We start from the raw sequence: 16,708 nt of genomic DNA, 5'->3' as shown, positions 1-16,708 counted from the left end.
AAGTTGTTGGGCCTCTTTCATCTTTGGTATTGGGCAGGGTTGCATCACAGAGAGAGGCCCTGAGTCCCGACATTGTGCTCTCCAAATTGATTTTGCAGGGATTGGGGCTGGCAATCTTGTTTTGTTTTTCTGACGGCCAGTCCAGGGCAACACTAGGCAGGCACGCACCACACCACTGTGTTGTTGGGGCCGGGAAACAGCCACTACAACGCGGCCGTTTCCACGAATACATTAACCACGCATGCATTACAACGCATGCGTGGTTAACACGAAAGCCTTTACCACGCATACCTTTACTACGAGGTATGTAGTAAAGGCATATGTGGTAAAGGTTCAAAATAAACAAGGGGGGCTTGGGGGGGGTCTCCCCCCCCCCAAACAAAAACCTCACCTGAAATCACGTCAGAATGTGTATGGAATCGTCGTCGTTTAGGAGGAAAAGGAAAGAAACTTTTGTTTCTTCTTAACGACGTACGACGTCACCACGCAAGAATTAGAGGAAAAGGTTATGCGTTGGAAAACCATTCCGTTGTAACGCATGCGTGGTAAAGACATGCGTTGCAAAGGAATGCGTTGTAAGAACATACAACCGTTGGGGCCAGGTTCAAAACCCAAGCAGTGGGAGAGAGGCCTCAGCATAATTAACCCATTGCATGCGTCGCGAATTTTCGCGCTGTGCGGCCGTTTTGAAGAGTGGGCGGGATCATGACGGCCCCCAGCCGTCATCAGCACACGCTCACCGTGATGCATGACGGACGGGGCCGTCATCAGCATGGAAAGGGGCTAAGAGGGAAGTGCAAAGGGGCAACGCCAGTCCGCGTCGCAAAGCCAAGGCTCAAAGTGTGTCATTAGTAATATTTGTATGTTTCCCTCGTCTTCATTTCCTTGCTTGATTTTGCTCATGAATAAGTGTCACTCACAGTGGTTGAAATGTCACTCCTAATTACACTAAAATTATGAAAATGCCACACATGGCATTCTGGAGCCTTGGCAGCTCTGCTGGCAGAGCAGACCCACAGACGTCAAGGGGGGCAGCTGCACTGTGATCTATGTCGGTATTTTGAACCCACAGCCGCCGCCATGCGACCAAAGGGGCTGGGCTCCATGAGGCAGGGTCCCACGTCCTTCTCTTTGCTGGACGCGCTTGCGTCATGGCGTTTCCATACCGTTAGAATGAATATTCATGACCATGCGAGACTCCGTCGGGCGGAAGTGCGTCAGCGCGTCGTAGTTCACGCGGTGGGCGAGGGGCTGCTTATAAAGGGGGCGCGCAGTGGCTCGCGTCTCCATTCGCGGTCTCTCCTCGGCTCCTGCTTTCGTGACTCGTGTCTGTTCATTTTCAAGGTATGGCGCGCGGGCGCTTTTAACGCATATTTGGCTCGAGGGTGTAATGGGGGTCTCTCTCGATTTTTGCCGCTGCAAAGCATTTCTTTTAACAGTTGCCTTGGATTTTAAATCCATTTAGCGCTTAAGTGTGTATTGGTATTTAACATCTTTCCGTTAAACCATCGAGCGATATTTTGATTTTTCCTAACCGATGGCGCGCCCCTCCCCCCTCTATTTTATTTTACGTAGCCGGTACCATTGACCGTTATCTGCTGATCACGTCGTGCGTGGTTCCGGCTCTTTGTTCTGCGTAGCGCTTTACTAGCCACGGCTCTTCCCGTACTAACATGGCGGGGGCGGCCTCAGACCCTTTATTGTTGTCAGTGGCTTTAGCGACCAACGACGACGTCTGTGTCCAATCCAAGATGGCGGTCTTTTTGTTCTGCGTGCTGAACGTAGTGCGACAAGATGGCGGCTGCTGGCGTGCGTTGTTTGGGCGCCATCTTGGATAGCGCGACCGCCATTTCGTGCGGGTGGGGGCGGTTGGCCCTGGTCGGATTTTCAAACTGATCATCCGGTTTTGTATTTTGGGGTCTTTGGAATGTGAGTGTGGGGAGCGGGTGGGCCCGGGCGCCGCTGCTGCGTTGTTTGTGGCGGGAGGGGGGGGGGTGGTCGTGGGCCGCTCGGAGGAGTAACCGGGCCCGTGTCTTGTCACCCCGCAGCTCGCCATGGGTGACGACGGGAAGCTGTTCGTAGGAGGCCTGAGCTTCGACACCAACGAGCACAGCCTGGAGCAGGTCTTCTCGCAGTACGGGCAGGTGGCCGAAGGTGAGCGGGGGTTCTCTGGGGGGGTGAGGGGGGGTTCTCTGGGGGGGTGAGGGGGGGTTCTCTGGGGGCTGAGCGGGGGTTCTCTGGGGGGTGAGCGGGGGTTCTCTGGTGGGGGGTGAGGGGGGGCCGGGGGCGGCCTGAGGCGCGCGGGCACTGACTCTCTCTTCCTCCCCCCGCAGTGGTGGTCATCAAGGACCGCGAGACGCAGCGCTCCCGGGGCTTCGGCTTCGTCACCTTCAAGGACCAGAACGATGCGAAGGACGCGCTGCAGGCCATGAACGGGGAGGTGAGTGCGGGGGGGGGGCTTAGAGAGGGGTGCATGCCATGTGCGGGGGGGCCATAGAGGGGGGTGCATGCCATGAACGGGGAGGTGAGTGCGTGGGGGCCCTAGAGAGAGGGGTGCAGGCCATGTGCAGGGGGCCCTAGAGAGGGGTGCAGGCCATGAACGGGGAGGTGGGGGCCCTAGAGAGGGGTGCAGGCCATGTGCGGGGGGGCCTAGAGGGGGGTGCAGGCCATGAACGGGGAGGTGAGTGCGGGGGGGCCGGCGAGAGGGGGCCCTAAAGAGGGGTGCGGGCCATTAATGGGGAGGCACCTAAAGGGGTTCAGCCCAGAAGCGTGAGGTTGATGGGGGGGGGGGGGGTCCTTGACCGGGGAGGTGAGTACGGGTCCAGACCATTAATCGGTAGGGAGTGGGTTTCTAGGAGGGGGTGCTGGCCACGAAACTTAAAAGAGCTTCCCCTTTAAAGGGGGGCAGGCCATGGACGAGATGTGAGTGTCTGTAGTGAAGGGTGGGGGTGGGGGGAGTTCTGATAAGAGTATACCCCAAACCTGGTGCCAAGGCTTGTACTAAATACTCATTTCCGCCCACAGACCCTGGACGGGCGGCAGATCAGGGTGGATCTGGCCGGTAAGTCGGGAGGAGGAGGCGGCCGAGGTGGCGGCGGTGGATACAGAGGAGGCTTTGGCGGTGGCGGAGGAGGAGGACGCGGATATTCCAGAGGTTTGTGTTTCTCTTGATATTGCTTGAGGCTCGATGCGGCTGAGCTGTGCCCCAGTCCACTGTGCCCTTGTCTCCTCCCAGCACCGCCAGCTCGTGGCGGGAAATAATGGCTCCCCTTGCCTAGTACGTGCCAGTAGGGTGGGCTGCCAGTGTCCACCTGCCCTGATGCTCATTCTAATATCCTTTAACAGGTGGTGGAGACAGCTACGGAAGAAGTGGGGGATATGGCGGCGGCTCCAGAGACTACTATGGTGGAGGGTAAGTACTGGACTCCTGTAATTAGTAAATGTTTCACACTGTGGCTCGGCGTAGGAAGGAGTACACCTTTGTGTTGGCACTGTGATCTGACCCTCCGTCTCTCTCCTCTAGTGGCAGCGGTGGCGGCAGGAGTGGAGGAGGTGGAGGATACGGCCGTTCCAGCGGATCCTACTACGATAACTAACGGTAAGTGGCCGTTTTGAGCTTCTGCTACACCTAAACCCCATGGTACCTTTAATGCATGCTGGCTGGGAGGGTTTTCTCCAAAGCAGTGGGTGGTAGGTCTCCTCTTTAATGCTTCTGATTGCGTGGACTGAACATTAGTCTGTTAAATTGACTATTCCTTTAGATGGGGGGGGGGGGGTGTAGTTTCCCATATCTGCTTAGAGGGAGGGTGGGTATTGTTACATGCTGAATGTTCTGCTGGAGCTTTTACAACTTTGTGCCTGCTTCTTGTCCTCAGCTCGCAAGTAAAAAATCTTCCTGACTCGACATCATCCTTCCAATGGCTGTATTTATAAAGATTTTTGGAGCCTCGCTGATTCGTTCTCGTATAATGCACCTGCAATATTTCTAGTGTTCAAGCCTGTCAGATACGATATCAAGTTTAGTTTGCCTTTTTTTGGACTTGTGCCCATCACAGATGTAGCCAGGGTGATGTTTATTGCAAGAAATAGACATCTAAAGTTCACGTTTTATAACATTCCTTTAATATAGCGAGGTGCGGTTTGGGTCATTGTACATAATAAAGCGAAGTCTCTTAATATTCATTGTCGAACTGAAGACAACTGCTCGTGTATCTTTTAAAACACGTATTGCTTTTTTTACTGGAAGAAATGCATATTGAATTGTTGTATTTGAAATGGTTACAGAAACTTGTATCCCGTTTTATTTGGCTTCATGAAGCCCATTAAAAGACGCTCTGAAAAACATTTTTGCATTAACTGGATCTTTTTAGATAGGTTTTGCTCATTAAATGTCCTGGCCTATTTGGTGCACAGTAAATCACCTGCAATAACCCAGGCTGGACTTGTGTAAGGTTGTGAAATCTGGCCTGCCCCCGAGTTACATGAGGGGTGGCCAGTGACCTTACAACAGAACCTGGGTTGGTAGTCTTGGAGCTGTAAACACGACCCCAAATAATATAAATTGGGTCAAAGATTGGGCTCGTAAACCACTTGAGCGTTAAGCGTTCACCCGGGTTTTGTGCACCCCTTCCCCCTCAATGACGCTCCAGAGGCGTCTGGTATGATCACCCTAGACAGTAAATAAGTAACGCAGGACAGGCGTGGATGCTTTAGACTTCAACAAACATGACGATTTGGCCTCCAGAGATGATGCTCTTGACTAGCTCAGATGCGCACATAGTCCTGTCATTAAAGGTAATTTTTGTTTGTAAGCTATCATATATTCTCTTTACACATCCTTGCTGTAGAATTCGAGTGAACTATTTTGAGAACATATTTTGTTTTATACTATTACTTACTGCTTCTATGGCCCTAAGTCACTGGAGCGCTCCTCGAGGGTAAAAAGCTGGACTTGGTGGGCTGTGCGAGGGGTGGGGGTGGTGGTACTGTAGTGGAGGGCCCACTCTCAAATGACTGTTCTATTTGGCAGGTTTGACTGGCACCCATGGGCACAGGCTGGTGTGACCTGTGCACACCTCTGGGGATGGGAGCTGCCATTGGAGGTAGGTTGGTACGGCGAATCTGGGACTGCATTCGACCACCAGCCTACTATACGTTAGCCTTGCAATCGTTAAATGGCAGGTTATGGGTGTATACTTAAGGTTATGGATGTTACAAAAGGGGAATATGTTTGTATTTAGGCCCGAAATAGCTAGTTACGGATGAGGGCGCTGCGTAAACAAGGCGTGCAGCTTTTGGGCTCCGATTAAAGGTTGATACCAGTCTTGCTAATACTAGCTTTACTTGTCCTTTGCATGCACTGGACTGGGAAGACCCCCACCTATTTGAGTGGCATTAAAGTTGACTGCAATGCATGCTTTAGTCTCAGTGCACGTGCTTAAAAGGAGGTTTTATGGGGGGTGAGGGTAAGAGTATGAGCTGGTTTGCAGCTGTTGGTGAAAAGCACAGCTTTCGAAGGGCCAGGGAGGGCGTGGTGCCAGGCTGCTACATTCGGACAGTAGAATTCTTTAACTAGTTATCTTGTCATAAGTTTGTAGTTGAACATGCAAACGCTTGCCCTGCGTTGAGACGGTGGTCACAGCTGTGATATTCTTGATCACTGAATTACTGTTTTGTAACAGGTAACTCCCAGCAACCGCCTGCTTCTGAGGATAGCCCCGAAGCACACATTGAAGGCTTGGACGATGGCGAAGAGTGACTGCAGCCTGGCGTGCTCTGCCTCCAGTGGAAGGTAGCGCAGAACTAGAGGCGGCGGTTACCTCGACATGGATGTGGCCTGCTCGATGCACCGAAGGGCTCTTACTGCAATAGCCGTTGGTCATCTGGGACTGTCAAGTAGGCATCCTGCCCCACCAATGTGCTGTAGGGCTCTTGTGATGGCTGGTGGGGGTAGTTTATCTTCCCGTGGTAGCTGGGACGTGTTTATCCTAGTATGGATTCACATGCGGCCCCAGAGTTAACCTAGAATTGAACAGTACGTGTGATTGGTGTGACCCGAGATAATTGCCCCCGCATAGACTGCAGTGACCTCTTAATGCGGTCTGAATGGCTGATGGGAACAACGTGGGCCGGGCATCCCTCGCTGCAGTGACCTGACGGGGGTCCTCCTACTCCAGTAACTCATTGTGGTCCACAGAAGACAAACGCAAAGAACCACTCCTGGGGTCTCGTGCACGTTGCCATGAAGCTTTGGTACATTAAACTTGCGCTGCCCCTAGTGGGTTCATTGTTTTATGAAGTTAAATAAAAAATGCACATTTTGGAAACTTGTGTGAATTGATCAATTTGAGTTTGTATTGTTTTACGGTTCAAATCATGGCATTTGCCGAGGCCCTGGCTTCTAAAGACTGGGGCTGAGCTGAACACCATAACCAGCAAAAATCGAGGTCAACCGAAGGGAAAGGGAGTAATGCTTGCTGCTATCCGTTGCCCCTCGGGGCTTGTGTCCTCCACTGCATTTGCTTCACGAATCTGCAAGAGCCACAGTGGGAGCCGTCTTGGTTGAGCACCCTGTGCGGCAGCTCCCTTTGCTATTACATGGGGGTCTGTGGCTTACGATTCCCCCACCCCCGGGTGCGCTGTGTGGGTGGTGCTGTGACTAGTTCTGGATGCATCTTCTAGCCATGATTGCTTTTTGACCTCTGTCTAGAAGCTGCATGACACGTGGGCTCTGTTCCCCTGGTGGTACCGCAGTTATTTCGGTAAAAGATGTAATTGGCCCGGGTCGGATTCCAAAGATGCCGTGTCTGCTACCTGTAGGGTGTTTATTTCTTTACTCGTCTAGCCAGCGCTTTTGGTCTCTTCGAGACATGCTACATTCAGGTGTGGGCCATTCCCTCGCTTTTTTCGCAAATATTTTCAATTAGCATTTTTTTAAAAATAGGTTTTAATTCTTGAATGTGCTTAGTACCTCTTCTATTACTTCCGTAAGGACAGCCTCTTACATGTGTCCCTACATTGTAAGCAGTTGTGGGGCACTATGTAATTTGTCCATCTGCGTGCCGCTTATTTTAGATGTAGACCCATGCCTCCCTCGCAGGATGTGGCTTCAGCAATAGGCGCCGCGTGTCAGTGCGCTCTTTCACTTCAACAGTGGCCGAGCTCCTCTTCCAAATGATTGTTCCTGGCGTCCTTCACATCTTCTCTTTGCCCACTGTTTATGTAGGATTCTTGGTGTGAAAGATACAAAAACTTTCTTGCAATAGTGTAGCCAGTGTTTACATGAGGTACTGTAACATGGCCAGGTGAAAACTGGCTTTTATAATGCCAGTAACGCCCAAAAGAGCAAGACCTATAGCATTTGCAAAGCTTGCTGCTTCGAAGCCTTGCCAAATGTGTTCTGCTGGGCACAACTGAGCATCACCTACCATGGGGACTGTACTGGGGCACCCCCAACCCACAGTGACCTCTCTGGGAGAAGCACAAGCCACACTGCGCCCCCCAACCCAGGTATCCAGAGTAGGCTCCTTGCTCCCTACTATTCAGCTGTGCTGGAGCCGCCAGAGGAAGAGCGTGGCCTGCGGAGAGCACTGCACCCTCTGGGGGACGAATGTCCACATTGGGTGAAAGGGAAACCAGTGACAGGCCACCTATAGGAAGCCTTCTGGCTTGTTTTAAGTCCTGCCGCTGTGGGCAAAATCCCGCACTTGACTGGTCTCGGTGCTTGTTTCCGGTCCAGGGAGCACTTGCCCTAGCAGTTCAGGTTGGACTTTTACCATGAATAACGGCATCCAGACTTATTTGCCTATTGCAATTACATTCATATAATTATGATTGGACTCGTTTGTATGGCGCAGCTAATCATTCCCGCGGGGATCTCGGTTCCTGAGAAGACACCCTATAGATCGGAAGATCTTTAGAATAGCCAGGTCTCCAGCATGTTGTTGAGAGAAATGCTTTCTACCCCCCATGCGAGGTATCCAAGTGCTTTATTGGCCAGTTGCCTGCTACTCGGGAACCGATAATGGATTAGTTATGAATTAGTTGGTGTAGCAGGAACATTTTTATTTGAGCGGTGGACATGTTAGTCTGTTCAGATTGAAAAGGATAGTGGCGAATAGGGGAGGGAAGCGATTCCATTTACAGGGTGCTTGCCATTATGGGATGTTAAAGCACTTCTTGGTGGGTACTTGAGGACACCAGCAGGATTAAGGGGGCATTGGAATAGGGTAATATGAAATCAATTTGAGAGGTGGAGTAAGTTTGTTTTGGAAATGATGAAGGTATATAGCGCTTGCTGCCCCTGAGGCAGTGTCCGTGCTTTCTGGTGGGTAACCAGCTGCTCTGGAACTGGGTTTGAACTGGAACGGCGTAGGGAGCCAAACCTGAAGGATTTAGGCCCAGGTCGCTGCACAGGGTTGAGCTTTTGACATTGTTCTGTACTGTAGCAATCGTTTTTGTAAATAAAACGCTCTTCCTGAGTGTCTTACCCTGCATGCCGTGGTGCTAAATGGGACTCGAAGCAGTGCATGCTGTCTCCTCTCTCTCCCCCCCCGGTCTGGGGAGCAGTCTAGTGACTAGTAGTACAGGTGCTCCTCATAAATTGACACTGGCGTAGGTATGGATTTATTAAGACCAGATTCCAAACCAGGATTTTCAGTCCAAGCCATTAGGTAGCCGGTTTACTCGTTATGACCAGTACACATCTTTAAAATGGCTTCAAGGACACTTTAAATGTCTAGCAATGGAACTAAACCCCACTCGCCCATCCAGACAGTCTTCTGGCTCTGCAATGTGCTGTAAGGGTGCATTACATAGCATATCCCGTCTGCTTTGGCATTGCACACAGGGAGTGGGCAATGCCAAGTTTTCAGTATAGATTGCACCATTTCGCACAATCTGCAGTTCGTCTACACGCAGTGTGTCTGGATCCTTGGTGGTGCCATAATGCATGCTGCAGCCTTTAGGGACCCTCTTTAGAACCTTTGTCCTGCGTCCCAGGGGTACCAATTATCAGGGGCCCATTGCGCTACCAATCAACATAGGTTACAATGAACAAGAAGTGGAGGGTGACCATGTCAAAAAGTGGCATTTTACTATTGTCTTAATCATTTGTGCAAGCAGCATCCATCAGCAAGGCTTGTCTCTTTTTTTTTTTTTTTTTTTTTTTTTTAAATGTCTCCCCCCCCCCCCCGCACTGCTTTGTTGTCTGTGATCACACTCCTCCCCCTATGGCCTTGGATCACCCTCCAAGATGCAACTTCAGCCTTTTGGCACCTTTGTTTTTAGCTATGAGAGGATCTTGCGGAGAAAGGTCGTCTTTTCCCCTTAATTAGGCAGTGTTCCCCTGAACAAAATCACGTCTTTCGTACTTGACAGAAAGGTATTGAACCTTTATCAATGAGCACCAATGATGTTTCAAAAGGCTGCTTTGATTCGCAGGATTTTGAGCCGATACCAGGACTTGAAGCTGGTTCCCCAGTTTCTAAGTCTGCAGCGCCAAGTCCTCTCCCCGCTTCAGAGATTTGCAGTGGCACGCTCGTTTCCATGAGAGTAAGAATTCTCTCTATTTTTGCTTATGTTCAGGTACTCCCTCTGAAATATGCAGAATTTGCACACGTGCCATACAAACATGGAACACCATCAATATTAATTATCTTCAAACGGTAAAAGTAACACAATCTGAAATCAAAAGCAAGAGATTTGCATCTTTAGTCATTTTTGAGCCTTGTACAACAGTGCAGAAAAGTGCTGTGACGCGGCCAGTTAACCAGGTCATGGCGCTTTTTTTGTTTTTTACTTTCAGCCATCTTGCGCAATGTTAAAACAAATATGGAGTAGATCTTGTGTAGCCAAGACCTATTGGCTTTGCCAATGTTTGTTTCTTTAGAGAGCAATGTAGCCTCCTGCTGGACGGGTAATAAAGTAGCCTCTCCTAGAGGTGGGTGATCTGCTGAAAGCTGGAAGCTGGCTCTCTCGGGCCAATGTCTGGCTAGAATCTTGAGCCACTGGTGAGCCAAGCTTCCGCCTGCAGTCCTCTCGCATAAATAGGTAAAAACAAAGCATTAACATTTCAGTTAAAGTGTTTGATTCACACACAGTGAAACTGGAAAACCGGGACTCCTCTCAGCTTCCCCAACTTCTGGGAAACGCTTTTACGGGTCCTCTTTTTAAAATAAAAATCATTTTGCAGTATTTTATGCAAAAGCACTTTCAAATATGTGAGTGCAGAATACCAGCTGTAGAAACACCAATTGTGATCAACTTGATAAGACTATAAGCATGGCATGTGGAATTATGCAGCACGGAAGGGCCACCATATGCGACAGGGTTGATTTGTGCCATGAATAAGCATTTTCTGTGGCCCAGTCTGTGATAGCATTGCTTCAATATTTCCGTCTCATATTTTTTCTTCTTGTTTTAACACTAGGCATAGGTTGCACATTATTAGTAGCAGTTTTATATCATCCCAGTAGCCTCTAACTATAATAATACGAGCCCCATACCAGGGTTACACGACCTCTGTCTTGCCTCTTATTTAACTAATGGCAGTTTTGCTGCATGGTCAGGAATGAGCTTAAGTTTGCTGTTAATAATTAGTTGTGATTTTAATGTCATATTTCACATGTTTTGGTTTTTAAGAGACTTTATCATGTTATGTTTTTTTATTTACATTACAGACCCTTGGCTTGGCTTAATTTTTGGCTTGCCCACCACTACCTTGCACTGCCCACACCAGGTGTCGCCAGTCCTAGATAATGTAGATGGGGTGCACATCACCACTTTGGGCAGATCTTGATGTTTACACTAAATGTTGCATTCATTGGCTGATGCTTCAACAACAAGGAAGTAGTTGAGAACCTCAAGACATCGTTCAGCAGACTATCCGAATGGTACAGTGACTGGCACCCTGAACAAGAAAACCACCGCAACATTTACCAGGAAGCAAAATAGGAAGCCTTCTCAAACCCTCCTCAATGGAGAGGAGAGCAAATGAGAAAACAGCTACCATGGGGTGAATCTGGACTCAACTCAGCCGGAGAAACCACATAGAGAAGACACGCCAGAAAGCAACAACCGCCGCGTTGTACCCACTCGGGAGGACCAGGAAAGCAACAACCAACCTGGCCGCGTTGTACCCACTCGAGAGGACCAGGAAAGCAACAACCAACCTGGCCGCGTTGTACCCACTCGAGAGGACCAGGAAAGCAACAACCAACCTGGCCGCGTTGTACCCACTCGGGAGGACTAGGTCGGAGCATGGTGCGGGCAGTTAACCGCATTGCATGCACTCCTGAGGACTAAGTCGGAGCATGGTACGGGCAGTTAACGGCGTTGCATGCACTCCTGAGGTTCAGGTCGGAGCATGGTGCGGGCAGTTAACGGAATCATTTCATGTAGGTGTCCCCAGTTTGGAGTGGTGGCCTCGTGATGTATCGGAAGGGCCTGCAGAGACTAGAGCGAGGCCTTGCGGAGTGCAGCAGGTGCTCCTTGCATCGCAAGAACAGCAGACCTCCAGGGACCATCTCCCTAAACTCAACGAGGCACTCTACAAGGGACTGGATCAAAAAGAAAACCCACAGATCAGGAAACTGCTGACATTGCTGCAAACCCATTTGACCGCTTCCCATCAAAGCGCTGACTGAACCAACTGTCTCACATGAATAAGAAGTGAAACAGCGACTAAAGTAGTGAAGGTGAAGGTGGAGTCATGAGGCCTCTACCGCCCCAGCATCAAAACACCAGAGGCGTCCGAGGGCCCAGGGCTGAGCAGTGTTTCCAGGGGCGGAGCCTGGCTGTGCCGTCGTCAGCGCGTCATCATGGATATTCATGAGCTGGGCGTGGCTCGCCGGCGCTTGTAAGCGGGAGTGCGCCTGCGCGGCAGCCTTCGACGCCCCTATCTCACCGCGTCAGAACCCGCCGCCCGCGCTCAGGTAGGGGCCCGGGGCCCGTCTGCGGGGGGGGCCCCTGCGAGGGCCCGGGGGCGCAGGGCAGTCAGCGGGGGTTCTGTCCAGGGCTGGGGACGCAGGAGAGAAGGGGCTCGTGCGCACGCGCGGTACCTGCGGCTACGGGGGCGGGCGCCGCGGGGACGAGTGACGACACCCGAGGGGCGGGGTCTAGCGGGACAAAGGGAGGCGTGCGCCGCGGGGACGAGTGACGACACCCGAGGGGCGGGGTCTAGCGGGACAAAGGGAGGCGCGCGCCGCGGGGACGAGTGACGACACCCGAGGGGCGGGGTCTAGCGGGACAAGGGGAGGCGCGCGGCCGTTGCAGGGCGGGGTCTCGCGAGCGCTGCGGCCTGCAGAGGGGCATGCTGGGACTTGTGGTCCGCGCGCCGGAGCCAGGCCTGGAGGCCGCGGGGACGGGCGGGAGCCGCCGTGTGAACCCCGCGTGGCAGCCGTGTCCGTGGCCGTACAAGCGCCTCTGGGGACTGGAGCCGCAGACCCGGGACACTCGGGGCTCAGATCCGCAGCCGAGCTTCAGCAGTCCCACAACAACTCCAGGCGCAACAACAATCATCACACTCACTGTGTGGCCGGCGTGAGCGAGCACGGCCGGCCGCAGAGGAACACACATGACAATAAACAGGAGCAACGAGCGAGGGCTGCAGCCAATGCAAGAGCGCTGGCATTTGCCGGTGCTTGTTTAATCTGGAGGGGCTCGGGAAGGGCACATTCGAGCGTGCCACCCAGGGCAAGTTGATGATGGAGGTCATTTTAAAGACTTAAACCCACCCGAGCTGAGGGCAGCGCTGGCAGCCCCTGGGTGCAGTCGGGCGGAGGGCAGAGCTGGCAGCCCCTGGGTGCAGTCGGGCTGAGGGCAGAGCTGGCAGCCCCTGGGTGCAGTCGGGCTGAGGGCAGAGCTGGCAGCCCCTGGGTGCAGTCGGGCGGAGGGCAGAGCTGGCAGCCCCTGGGTGCAGTCGGGCTGAGGGCAGAGCTGGCAGCCCCTGGGTGCAGTCGGGCTGAGGGCAGAGCTGGCAGCCCCTGGGTGCAGTCGGGCTGAGGGCAGAGCTGGCAGCCCCTGGGTGCAGTCGGTCTGAGGGCAGAGCTGGCAGCCCCTGGGTGCAGTCGGGCTGAGGGCAGAGCTGGCAGCCCCTGGGTGCAGTCGGGCTGAGGGCAGAGCTGGCAGCCCGTGGGTGCACCCGAGCTGAGGGCAGAGCTGGCAGCCCCTGGGTGCAGTCGGGCGGAGGGCAGAGCTGGCAGCCCCTGGGTGCAGTCGGGCTGAGGGCAGAGCTGGCAGCCCCTGGGTGCAGTCGGGCTGAGGGCAGAGCTGGCAGCCCCTGGGTGCAGTCGGGCTGAGGGCAGAGCTGGCAGCCCCTGGGTGCAGTCGGGCTGAGGGCAGAGCTGGCAGCCGCTTGGGTGCTCCCGAGCTGAGGGCAGAGCTGGCAGCCCCTGGGTGAAGTCGGGCTGAGGGCAGAGCTGGCAGCCCCTGGGTGCAGTCGGGCTGAGGGCAGAGCTGGCAGCCCCTGGGTGCAGTCGGTCTGAGGGCAGAGCTGGCAGCTGCTGGGTGCAGTCGAGCTGAGGGCAGAGCTGGTGCAGTCGGGCTGAGGGCAGAGCTGGCAGCCCTTGGGTGCAGTCGGTCTGAGGGCAGAGCTGGCAGCTGCTGGGTGCAGTCGAGCTGAGGGCAGAGCTGGTGCAGTCGGGCTGAGGGCAGAGCTGGCAGCCCTTGGGTGCACCCGAGCTGAGGGCGGAGCTGGCAGCCCTTGGGTGCAGTCGGTCTGAGGGCAGAGCTGGCAGCCCCTGGGTGCAGTCGGTCTGAGGGCAGAGCTGGCAGCTGCTGGGTGCAGTCGAGCTGAGGGCAGAGCTGGTGCAGTCGGGCTGAGGGCAGAGCTGGCAGCCCTTGGGTGCACCCGAGCTGAGGGCGGAGCTGGCAGCCCTTGGGTGCAGTCGGTCTGAGGGCAGAGCTGGCAGCCCCTGGGTGCAGTCGGTCTGAGGGCAGAGCTGGCAGCTGCTGGGTGCAGTCGAGCTGAGGGCAGAGCTGGTGCAGTCGGGCTGAGGGCAGAGCTGGCAGCCCTTGGGTGCAGTCGGGCTGAGGGCAGAGCTGGCAGCCCCTGGGTGCAGTCGAGCTGAGGGCAGAGCTGGCAGCCCCTGGGTGCAGTCGAGCTGAGGGCAGAGCTGGCAGCCCCGGGGTGCAGTCGGGCTGAGGGCAGAGCTGGCAGCTGCTGGGTGCAGTCGAGCTGAGGGCAGAGCTGGTGCAGTCGGGCTGAGGGCAGAGCTGGCAGCCCTTGGGTGCACCCGAGCTGAGGGCGGAGCTGGCAGCCCTTGGGTGCAGTCGGTCTGAGGGCAGAGCTGGCAGCCCCTGGGTGCAGTCGGTCTGAGGGCAGAGCTGGCAGCTGCTGGGTGCAGTCGAGCTGAGGGCAGAGCTGGTGCAGTCGGGCTGAGGGCAGAGCTGGCAGCCCTTGGGTGCAGTCGGGCTGAGGGCAGAGCTGGCAGCCCTTGGGTGCAGTCGGGCTGAGGGCAGAGCTGGCAGCCCCTGGGTGCAGTCGAGCTGAGGGCAGAGCTGGCAGCCCCTGGGTGCAGTCGAGCTGAGGGCAGAGCTGGCAGCCCCGGGGTGCAGTCGGGCTGAGGGCAGAGCTGGGTGCAGTCGGGCTGAGGGCAGAGCTGGGTGCAGTCGAGCTGAGGGCAGAGCTGGCAGCCCCTGGGTGCAGTCTGCGTGCTCTTGTAAGTTACCTTGCTGTACAGTGAGCAGGGTCGCTCTGGTGGTCCCTGTACTGCGAGGGCACCTCGACAGGTAAAGAAAGAGATATGGGGTCAACAGCTCCCACTGGCCAGCCAGTGTGCCCCCAGTCTGCTATTTTCACATAGTTCAAATGATGAAGAACATGTACCCAAATAAACTTATGTATTTTCAGTTTTTCTTTTTTAAACCAAAAACATTTACTTCAGAGATTAAATAAAACAAATCAAACTAAATTAATCTAACTTCGTAAGTACCTGTGGCTTAACCCACTCTGTGAGTATCAAGACTGCCATTGCTCCAGCAGCGCTTTGCCATCTGGCCTGACACAATGTCGCCCAATCCTGGAAAAGGAGGACTTATCTTCGTTCCAGATCTGGCACAGACCTCAGCTGGGGTGCTAGTGTCTTTTTTTGGCATCAAAATACAACTTCATACCGGCCAGAGACTGCACCACACAGGGATCTATGCTCATCGCCAGCTGCACCTATCACCTGGGAGGCCACGTGCTGTGCTCACACCATCTGATGAGTGAATGAAAGGGCTGGGGCAGAGAAACACATTTGACCAGAGGATGTGTGTTAGAACACCCCAAGAGAAACAGAGCGAAGATGAAAGTCCCAAGGAAATGCAGCTGGGAAAGAACACAACATGGAATATCCGATCAACACTCAAGCAGCCAATGTCATGGAGGTGTCCAAACTAGCAATGATACTTGTAGGAACAACACTGTAGGCCAATTGTCTTAAATCTTTTCAATGCTCTCCCCCCCCCCACCCGAATTTTTATACTAAATTCGCAATGTTTAAATATGTCTCGGCTTATTTAAACACAAGACATATTTGAACATAGCAGTTAAATTATGTTATAGTTTTAAAAATGGAACCAAATGCTTGCTTGACCAGAATAATACGTTTGGCAAACAGGCCCTTCTAATGTGTAAAAGTATCCATCGTGTGATTAGAGGTGGGGGTGGGGTTTTGAAGAGTATTTGGGGTCCCTTCCCCTTTGATACATACTCCCAGCCAGGGTATTGTAACGGCCTGCTGATTTCGACCAATGAAACCTTACTCCGCAGACTACAGGTATTTCAAAACACAGCAGCACGGCTGGTCCTGAATGTTCCATCCTGGACTCCCTCCCACCCCCTCCTTGTAAAGCTCCAGTGGCTTCCTATCCGCCAACGGATTAAGTTTACAACTTGTATTATTCACAAGGCACTGCCGAACCTGGGTCCTTCCTATCTTTCGGCGAAATTTCTACCCTATGCATCCTCAAGATCTCTCCGTTCCAGCGGTAAACATCTTCTGGAAGTACCTCATATAAGAAAGGCTAGACTAGGAGGGAAAGCTCCTTCCTACCTTGGCCCTTGCCTTCGGAATGAGCTCCCTCTCTCTCTCAGACAGTGTTCAGAACATCTGATATTCAGGAAACTGCTTAAAACCTTCTTGTTCTGTATCTGCTAAACTTGCTAGGAACCACTGCCTCTCCTCACAGTCTGCTTAAGCGCAGAGATACCCCTTCGGGGGTCGATTCTAGCACTATACAAATAAATAAATATAAATGACAAGAGATGTCAGTGATGGCTTGTTACAGAGTGTCTTACTGATGCTAATTTTTTTCCTGCTTAAAACAAAGAATTTCTATCAGCATAATGCTCATTTTGGCTAGAACGCCCCCACCCCCTTCCAGGCTCACTTAAAGACCCCCTAGCGAGACCCGCCCCCCCCAGTATTAAGACCCCTCCTGTAGTAGGCCCTAGCAACCTAGAGACTAAACTTTTATAGTTACCTGATATCAGCATACATATCTAAACCGACACTGCGTCCGGTCTGTGTGCCCATTACCCTCCGACTCTTCAACCTACTCTGTCCCAGAGATCACCAGGGCATCATGTGCTCTTTCTCCACCAGCCTGCATGTAGATACACAAAGGAGAAGGCCTTTAAGCCATCACTGCAATGATTTGGCCGCCTTCTGAGCACTACTAGACCAGAAGACAGAACTACCAATCCATTGCTGACTTAATTCAC

The 16,708-nt window shown here is 53.1% G+C and overlaps 2 protein-coding genes across 6 annotated transcripts in view; both read left to right on the top strand.

The window, feature by feature from the left end:
- The first annotated feature begins 1,158 nt into the window (after nt 1–1,158).
- LOC144798963 (cold-inducible RNA-binding protein B-like) lies at nt 1,159–6,326 on the top strand. Of its 4 annotated transcripts, none has more exons than XM_078670102.1 (7): nt 1,159–1,344; nt 2,049–2,154; nt 2,334–2,440; nt 3,025–3,154; nt 3,346–3,412; nt 3,524–3,598; nt 5,682–6,326. In XM_078670102.1, the coding sequence occupies exons 1-6, from the start codon at nt 1,174–1,176 to the stop codon at nt 3,594–3,596; spliced, it is 654 nt and encodes a 217-aa protein (XP_078526228.1). In that variant the 5' UTR covers nt 1,159–1,173; the 3' UTR covers nt 3,597–3,598; nt 5,682–6,326. The 4 variants fall into 4 exon arrangements, with proteins under 4 accessions (XP_078526228.1, XP_078526227.1, XP_078526230.1 ...); XM_078670101.1 differs by lacking the exon at nt 5,682–6,326 and adding an exon at nt 3,876–4,344; XM_078670104.1 differs by lacking the exon at nt 1,159–1,344 and adding an exon at nt 1,822–1,929.
- Nucleotides 6,327–11,897: 5,571 nt separating this feature from the next.
- The window catches only part of LOC144798962 (cold-inducible RNA-binding protein B-like), an 88,281-nt gene continuing 83,470 nt past the window's right edge, over nt 11,898–16,708 (top strand). For both annotated transcript variants that reach the window (XR_013603714.1, XM_078670100.1), the window contains exon 1: nt 11,898–11,933. The gene's annotated coding sequence lies outside the window, so the exon portion shown is untranslated. The remainder of the gene's footprint in view (nt 11,934–16,708) is intronic.

The sequence above is a fragment of the Lissotriton helveticus genome, chromosome 12 (assembly GCF_964261635.1).
Source record: "Lissotriton helveticus chromosome 12, aLisHel1.1, whole genome shotgun sequence".
In the NCBI taxonomy this organism is placed as follows: Eukaryota; Metazoa; Chordata; class Amphibia; order Caudata; family Salamandridae; genus Lissotriton; species Lissotriton helveticus.
Note: the sequence above shows the minus strand (reverse complement) of the source record. Positions and strands in the feature narration are given on the sequence as shown.